Genomic DNA, 9,592 nt, shown 5'->3' on the forward strand with positions numbered 1-9,592 from the left:
CCTCCTCCCACCCTCCCCCTCACCTCCTCCTCCCTCCTCCCCCTCTCCACCTCACCCTCCCTCCCACCCTCCTCCCCCATCTCCCACCCCTTCCCTCCTCCCCTCTCCAACTCCTCCTCCTCCCCTCTCCTCCTCCACCTCTCCAACTCAATACCTCCTCCTCCTCCTCCACCTCTCCAACTATACCCTCCTCCCTCCTCCACCTCTCCAACTATCCTCCTCCTCCCTCCTCCACCTCTCCAACTAACCTCCTCCTCCCTCCTCCACCTCTCCAACTATACCTCCTCCTCCTCACCTCTCCAACTATACCTCCTCCTCCCTCCTCCACCTCTCCAACTATACCTCCTCCTCCTCCCACCTCTATACCTCCTCTCCTCCACCTCTCCAACTATACCTCCTCCTCCCCACCTCTCCAACTATACCTCCTCCTCCCTCCTCCACCTCTCCAACTATACCTCCTCCCTCCTCCACCCTCCTCCACCTCTCCAACTATACCTCCTCCTCCCTCCTCCACCTCTCCAACTATACCTCCTCCTCCTCCTCCACCTCTCCAACTATACCTCCCTCCTCCCTCCTCCACCTCTCCAACTATACCTCCTCCTCCACCTCTCCAACTATACCTCCCTCTCCCCTCCTCCCCTCCCACATACCTCCTCCTCCACCTCTCCAACTATACCTCCTCCTCCCTCCTCCACCTCTCCAACTATACCTCCTCCTCCCTCCTCCACCTCTCCAACTATACCTCCTCCTCCACCTCTCCAACTATACCTCCTCCCCCTCCTCCACCTCTCCAACTATACCTCCTCCTCCACCTCTCCAACTATCCTCCTCTCCACCTCTCCAACTATACCCTCCTCCTCCTCCTCCACCTCTCCAACTATACCTCCTCCTCCCTCCTCCACCTCTCCAACTATACCTCCTCCTCCTCCCACCTCTCCAACTATACCTCCTCCTCCCCTCTCCAACTATACCTCCTCCTCCCTCCTCCACCTCTCCAACTATACCTCCTCCTCCACCTCTCCAACTATACCTCCTCCTCCCTCCTCCACCTCTCCAACTATACCTCCTCCTCCACCTCTCCAACTATACCTCCTCCCTCCTCCACCTCTCCAACTATACCTCCTCCTCCCACCTCTCCAACTATACCTCCTCCTCCACCTCTCCAACTATACCTCCTCCTCCTCCTCCACCTCTCCAACTATACCTCCTCCCCTCTCCAACTATACCTCCTCCTCCACCTCTCCAACTATACCTCCTCCTCCCTCCCTCCACCTCTCCAACTATACCTCCTCCTCCACCTCTCCAACTATACCTCCTCCTCCCTCCTCCACCTCTCCAACTATACCTCCTCCTCCCTCCTCCACCTCTCCAACTATACCTCCTCCTCCCTCCTCCACCTCTCCAACTATACCTCCTCCTCCACCTCTCCAACTATACCTCCTCCTCCTCCTCCACCTCTCCAACTATACCTCCTCCTCCACCTCTCCAACTATACCTCCTCCTCCCTCCTCCACCTCTCCAACTATGCCTCCTCCTCCACCTCTCCAACTATACCTCCTCCTCCCTCCTCCACCTCTCCAACTATGCCTCCTCCTCCACCTCTCCAACTATACCTCCTCCTCCACCTCTCCAACTATACCTCCTCCTCCCTCCTCCACCTCTCCAACTATACCTCCTCCTCCACCTCTCCAACTATACCTCCTCCTCCACCTCTCCAACTATACCTCCCTCCTCCCTCCTCCACCTCTCCAACTATACCTCCTCCTCCCTCCTCCACCTCTCCAACTATACCTCCTCCTCCACCTCTCCAACTATACCTCCTCCCTCCTCCCACCTCTCCAACTATACCTCCTCCTCCACCTCTCCAACTATACCTCCCTCCTCCACCTCTCCAACTATACCTCCCTCCTCCCTCCTCCTCCACCTCTCCAACTATACCTCCTCCTCCCTCCTCCACCTCTCCAACTATACCTCCTCCTCCACCTCTCCAACTATACCTCCTCCTCCCTCCTCCACCTCTCCAACTATACCTCCTCCTCCACCTCTCCAACTATACCTCCTCCTCCCTCCTCCACCTCTCCAACTATACCTCCTCCTCCCTCCTCCACCTCTCCAACTATACCTCCCTCCTCCACCTCTCCAACTATACCTCCCTCCTCCACCTCTCCAACTATACCTCCTCCTCCACCTCTCCAACTATACCTCCCTCCTCCACCTCTCCAACTATACCTCCTCCTCCCTCCTCCTCCACCTCTCCAACTATACCTCCTCCTCCCTCCTCCTCCACCTCTCCAACTATACCTCCCTCCTCCACCTCTCCAACTATACCTCCCTCCTCCACCTCTCCAACTATACCTCCTCCTCCACCTCTCCAACTATACCTCCTCCTCCCTCCTCCACCTCTCCAACTATACCTCCTCCTCCCTCCTCCACCTCTCCAACTATACCTCCTCCTCCCTCCTCCACCTCTCCAACTATACCTCCCTCCTCCACCTCTCCAACTATACCTCCTCCTCCACCTCTCCAACTATACCTCCTCCTCCCTCCTCCACCTCTCCAACTATACCTCCTCCCTCCCTCTCCACCTCTCCAACTATACCTCCTCCTCCCTCCTCCACCTCTCCAACTATACCTCCTCCTCCACCTCTCCAACTATACCTCCTCCTCCCTCCTCCACCTCTCCAACTATACCTCCCTCCTCCACCTCTCCAACTATACCTCCTCCTCCACCTCTCCAACTATACCTCCTCCTCCACCTCTCCAACTATACCTCCTCCTCCACCTCTCCAACTATACCTCCTCCTCCACCTCTCCAACTATACCTCCTCCTCCACCTCTCGAACTATACTTCCTCCTCCACCTCTCCAACTATACCTCCTCCTCCCTCCTCCACCTCTCGAACTATACCTCCCTCCTCCCCCTCTCCAACTATACCTCCTCCTCCCCCTCTCCAACTATACCTCCTCCTCCCTCCTCCACCTCTCCAACTATACCTCCTCCTCCACCTCTCCAACTATACCTCCTCCTCCACCTCTCCAACTATACTCCTCCTCCCTCCTCCACCTCTCCAACTATACCTCCTCCTCCCTCCTCCACCTCTCCAACTATACCTCCTCCTCCCTCCTCCACCTCTCCAACTATACCTCCTCCTCCACCTCTCCAACTATACCTCCTCCTCCCTCCTCCACCTCTCCAACTATACCTCCTCCTCCCTCCTCCACCTCTCCAACTATACCTCCCTCCTCCCCCTCTCCAACTATACCTCCCTCCTCCCTCCTCCACTTCTCCAACTATACCTCCTCCTCCACCTCTCCAACTATACCTCCCTCCTCCCTCCTCCACTTCTCCAACTATACCTCCTCCTCCACCTCTCCAACTATACCTCCTCCTCCACCTCTCCAACTATACCTCCTCCTCCCTCCTCCACCTCTCCAACTATACCTCCTCCTCCCTCCTCCACCTCTCCAACTATACCTCCTCCTCCCTCCTCCACCTCTCCAACTATACCTCCTCCTCCTCCTCCACCTCTCCAACTATACCTCCTCCTCCCTCCTCCACCTCTCCAACTATGCCTCCTCCTCCACCTCCACCTCTCCAACTATACCTCCCTCCTCCACCTCTCCAACTATACCTCCTCCTCCACCTCTCCAACTATACCTCCTCCTCCCTCCTCCACCTCTCCAACTATACCTCCCTCCTCCCTCCTCCACCTCTCCAACTATACCTCCTCCTCCCTCCTCCACCTCTCCAACTATGCCTCCTCCTCCACCTCTCCAACTATACCTCCTCCTCCACCTCTCCAACTATACCTCCTCCTCCACCTCTCCAACTATACCTCCTCCTCCACCTCTCCAACTATACCTCCTCCTCCCTCCTCCACCTCTCCAACTATACCTCCCTCCTCCCTCCTCCACCTCTCCAACTATACCTCCTCCTCCACCTCTCCAACTATACCTCCTCCTCCACCTCTCCAACTATACCTCCACCTCTCCAACTATACCTCCTCCTCCACCTCTCCAACTATACCTCCTCCTCCCTCCACCTCTCCAACTATACCTCCTCCTCCACCTCTCCAACTATACCTCCTCCTCCCTCCTCCACCTCTCCAACTATACCTCCTCCTCCACCTCTCCAACTATACCTCCTCCTCCACCTCTCCAACTATACCTCCTCCTCCACCTCTCCAACTATACCTCCACCTCTCCAACTATACCTCCTCCTCCCTCCTCCACCTCTCCAACTATACCTCCCTCCTCCACCTCTCCAACTATACCTCCTCCTCCACCTCTCCAACTATACCTCCTCCTCCACCTCTCCAACTATACCTCCACCTCTCCAACTATACCTCCTCCTCCACCTCTCCAACTATACCTCCTCCTCCACCTCTCCAACTATACCTCCACCTCTCCAACTATACCTCCTCCTCCACCTCTCCAACTATACCTCCTCCTCCCTCCTCCACCTCTCCAACTATACCTCCTCCTCCACCTCTCCAACTATACCTCCTCCTCCCTCCTCCACCTCTCCAACTATACCTCCTCCTCCACCTCTCCAACTATACCTCCTCCTCCACCTCTCCAACTATACCTCCTCCTCCACCTCTCCAACTATACCTCCTCCTCCCTCCTCCACCTCTCCAACTATACCTCCTCCTCCCTCCTCCACCTCTCCAACTATACCTCCTCCTCCCTCCTCCACCTCTCCAACTATACCTCCTCCTCCACCTCTCCAACTATACCTCCTCCTCCCTCCTCCACCTCTCCAACTATACCTCCTCCTCCACCTCTCCAACTATACCTCCTCCTCCCCTCCACCTCTCCAACTATACCTCCTCCTCCACCTCTCCAACTATACCTCCTCCTCCCTCCTCCACCTCTCCAACTATACCTCCTCCTCCACCTCTCCAACTATACCTCCTCCTCCACCTCTCCAACTATACCTCCTCCTCCACACTCCAACTATACCTCCTCCTCCACCTCTCCAACTATACCTCCCTCCCTCCTCCACCTCTCCAACTATACCTCCCTCCCTCCCTCCTCCACCTCTCCAACTATACCTCCTCCTCCACCTCTCCAACTATACCTCCTCCTCCCTCCTCCCCCTCTCCAACTATACCTCCCTCCTCCCTCCTCCACCTCTCCAACTATACCTCCTCCTCCACCTCTCCAACTATACCTCCACCTCTCCAACTATACCTCCTCCTCCACCTCTCCAACTATACCTCCCTCCTCCACCTCTCCAACTATACCTCCACCTCTCCAACTATACCTCCTCCTCCACCTCTCCAACTATACCTCCCTCCTCCACCTCTCCAACTATACCTCCACCTCTCCAACTATACCTCCTCCTCCTCCTCCCCCTCTCCAACTATACCTCCTCCTCCACCTCTCCAACTATACCTCCTCCTCCCTCCTCCACCTCTCCAACTATACCTCCCTCCTCCACCTCTCCAACTATACCTCCTCCTCCACCTCTCCAACTATACCTCCTCCTCCACCTCTCCAACTATACCTCCTCCTCCACCTCTCCAACTATACCTCCTCCTCCCTCCTCCCTCCTCCCCCTCTCCAACTATACCTCCTCCTCCACCTCTCCAACTATACCTCCTCCTCCCTCCTCCACCTCTCCAACTATACCTCCCTCCTCCACCTCTCCAACTATACCTCCCTCCTCCACCTCTCCAACTATACCTCCACCTCTCCAACTATACCTCCTCCTCCCTCCTCCACCTCTCCAACTATACCTCCTCCTCCCTCCTCCACCTCTCCAACTATACCTCCTCCTCCCTCCTCCCCCTCTCCAACTATACCTCCCTCCTCCCTCCTCCACCTCTCCAACTATACTTCCTCCTCCACCTCTCCAACTATACCTCCCTCCTCCCTCCTCCCTCCTCCCCCTCTCCAACTATACCTCCCTCCTCCACCTCTCCAACTATACCTCCTCCTCCCCCTCTCCAACTATACCTCCTCCTCCCTCCTCCACCTCTCCAACTATACCTCCCTCCTCCACCTCTCCAACTATACCTCCTCCTCCCCCTCTCCAACTATACCTCCTCCTCCCTCCTCCCTCCTCCACCTCTCCAACTATACCTCCTCCTCCCTCCTCCCCCTCTCCAACTATACCTCCCTCCTCCCTCCTCCCTCCTCCCCCTCTCCAACTATACCTCCTCCTCCCTCCTCCCTCCTCCACCTCTCCAACTATACCTCCTCCTCCCCCTCTCCAACTATACCTCCTCCTCCACCTCTCCAACTATACCTCCTCCTCCCCCTCTCCAACTATACCTCCTCCTCCCTCCTCCACCTCTCCAACTATACCCCCCTCCTCCCTCCTCCACCTCTCCAACTATACCTCCTCCTCCCTCCTCCACCTCTCCAACTATACCTCCTCCTCCCTCCTCCCCCTCTCCAACTATACCTCCTCCTCCCCCTCTCCAACTATACCTCCTCCTCCACCTCTCCAACTATACCTCCCTCCTCCCCCTCTCCAACACTATCTAGCTACTCTGTTTACTTCTGGGGATGGATGCGTCTAAATCTTAAACAGCGAACATTTATGATAATGTCTGTCACAAGAAAGTTCCCCTTTAGCTGTCTTCCTGTAGCATGCTCTTCCAGCTGTACTCCCACATTGTACTCCATGTGGCAGCTCTATGTCTGCAGTAGGATACTACCACAAGAGGTATCATCAGATGAAGGAATAGTTAAGGGCCTGTTTGTTCAGAGCTCATGTCTAACACTGTTCTTTTGTTTCCCCCACTCCTCTCCACCAACAGTCCATCTATAACAGATGACATCCTAAAGGACCTTTTCTCTGGGACCGGATACACAGTCAAGGCCTTCAAGTTCTTCCAGTACGTTCTCTTTCGGACACTTTACTTCCTCAACACACAAAGGCCAGGATTCAAACAAACCGCACAGCGCTAATAGAGCGCCGAACTTGACTTTTAAAGAAAATTTCCCCGACGTTCACAGAGATCTCGTTTGTAGTAAACACTGTACTTTTGCACGTGACAATAAAAACTTGAAACTTGAATGTTGGCTAAAAACGCAAAATCACCTTTTAACCCCCTAGAGTCGATGTCCACGCTCCAGTGGAAATGTAATTAGCATAATTACAAATCCCCATAAGAATCATTATATGCTTTCTAAATATAGCATAATCAAATTATAAAAGGACTAACTATAAGATTTCACCTTCTTTATAACTTTTAAAAACATATTTTTATGTTTAGTGTTAGAGAAAAAGTGCATATTTTCTAAAGGGCTCTCTTGATCAAAACGTCTGCCCCCATCGCTGTGAACGTCTCACAGAGCTTTAGCTTTGCTTCCTGAACCTGTTAGGAACTCGCCTTTCATCTCATATTAATCTTGTCTGTCTATGACAAACATCATGTTTTATTTTTGTTTAAACCCCTAAGGTCGATGTCCGCGCCCCCGCAGAAATCTAATTAGCATAATACTAAAATCCCCATAAAAATCTGTCCGTTTAAGAGATGTTAAGCTATATTTAGAGATATCTGTTTTTTTGCATTGGGATGCGTCTCAATCCACCGCATCCGCTGGTGTCTCACTTCCGCATCTGCGGTGAAAGGTGACAGAGCTAGAGAGGTGTTTGTCAGACCATGAGACGTCCCGGAAATTGGTCTTCTTACAAAATAGTCTGTAACGTCCGAACGTCTTGGCCGACACACTATTATGACCCCTCTATGGAAAGATGAGACTCTCACGAACACGATGGCGTTCTCCGTCTTGGGACTCGTCTGAAGTCGGTACAGCCCATCTGCCAACTTCTGTCTGTAGTGTCCGAACAGTTTGAGCCACAACACTAATATGTCCCCTATGTAGAAAGGTGAGACTCTCACGAACACGTACATGTCGGTTGTTTTGCTCTAGGACGCCAACAGGCCTCACAAGACTTGTCTGAAGGTCCCTGGTACCAGTTGAAAAAATGAATGGAATTACAGTATATATGGCGACTGATTAGTGCCAAAAATAAGGGGTTAAATAGTTGTTTTTAAAAAAATATATATATATATATAATGTTTCCTGATCTCTCAGATATAGGACAGACACTTCAGAACAAACTTCTTTTAGATTTTTTGGGGGGGACTATCTGTTGTTCCATGTAGTGAATCTGTTATTCAATGTGTTGGTATGGGCTAATAGCAGTAAGGCCAAATACAATTTTTCATCAAATATTATTATTATTATTATTTTTATACTTCAAGGGGTCTTGAAGGGCTTAGACTCTTATGGGTTAAAGCCAAGTGTAGTGTGCTATGGGATAATTAGTATTTACAGTGTATTTTCAGCTCTCTGGTGGTCTTGGTGTAGTACCGGTATAAGCCACTAGATGGGAATTGCTCCACTTGGAGAAATATCCGTTCAGAAGGATTGGGCCACACCCCTAATATGTTTTTCCAAAAGCAGATTTGACAGATTAGAGCTAGAAATGTGTCTAAAATCATCATTCAGAGCTGAGGGAACATTCAGAATAGTTATTTGGGTAGTTCACTGTACTTACTCATGATCTTGAATTCATTTCCCTTTTGCAGATCAATAAAGTGTTATTGATTACTGTCTGTCCATCTGTGTCTGTCTCAGGAAGGACCGTAAGATGGCCCTGATCCAGTTGGGTTCAGTGGAGGAGGCCATCCAGGCCCTGATCGACCTCCACAACCACGACCTGGGAGAGAACCACCACCTCCGCGTGTCCTTCTCCAAGAGCACCATCTGACCCGCCTCACACAGCTCCCCCACCCCACCCCCTGGGCCTCGCTCCTGGGCTGGGCTAACCCCATGGCCCCCCCCCCTAGCCCCTGTTGGGAGTGAAGGACAGAATGACCCACTTTGACTTAAAACAACAGCAGACAATGAACTAGTTTAGATGATACTGTTGTAATAGACTACTGTAATACAAGCCTTCAGGGAGAGACTGATTTAGAGACAGAGCTGAAGTATACTGGAAGGGCAAAGGGTACAACGGTAATGTGGGCTGACATGGTGCATCAGTGCATCCTTTATCTGGCATTAGAGGACCCTAACCCATGGGAGAGACCCTAACCCATGGGAGAGACCCTAACCCATGGGAGAGACCCTAACCCAGGGAGAGACCCTAACCCATGGGAGAGACCCTAACCCATGGGAGAGACCTTAACCCAGGGAGAGAGACTAGACCTTAACCCAGGGAGAGAGACTGGACCCTAACCCAGGGAGAGAGACTGGACCCTAACCCGGGAGAGAGATACTCAACACTACTGGGAGGCTTCTGCCCAGTGTGTCACCCTGTCACCCACCCACCCTGTCACCACCCAGCCACCCACCCACCCTGTCACCACCCAGCCACCCACCCACCCTGTCACCACCCAGCCACCCACCCACCCTGTCACCACCCAGCCACCCACCCACCCTGTCACCACCCAGTCAGTACCCACCCACCCTGTCACCACCCAGTCAGTACCCACCCACCCTGTCACCACCCAGCCACCCTGTCACCACCCAGCCACCCACCCACCCTGTCACCACCCAGCCACCCTCCCACCCTGTCACCACCCTCCCACCCTGTCACCACCCTCCCACCCTGTCACCACCCA

At 53.3% G+C, this 9,592-nt stretch overlaps 1 protein-coding gene across 1 annotated transcript in view; it reads left to right on the plus strand.

The window, feature by feature from the left end:
• LOC311135790 (polypyrimidine tract-binding protein 3-like) overlaps positions 1 to 9,341 on the plus strand; it is a 60,070-nt gene extending 50,729 nt beyond the window's left edge. The window contains exons 8-9 of the mRNA XM_084169832.1: positions 6,721 to 6,850; positions 8,604 to 9,341. Coding sequence (XP_084025958.1) covers positions 6,721 to 6,850; positions 8,604 to 8,736 — 263 coding nt within the window. The 3' untranslated portion in view covers positions 8,737 to 9,341. The remainder of the gene's footprint in view (positions 1 to 6,720; positions 6,851 to 8,603) is intronic.
• The last annotated feature ends 251 nt before the right edge of the window (positions 9,342 to 9,592 follow it).

This window comes from Coregonus lavaretus (assembly GCF_964263955.1).
Source record: "Coregonus lavaretus genome assembly, chromosome: 10".
NCBI lineage: Eukaryota > Metazoa > Chordata > Actinopteri > Salmoniformes > Salmonidae > Coregonus > Coregonus lavaretus.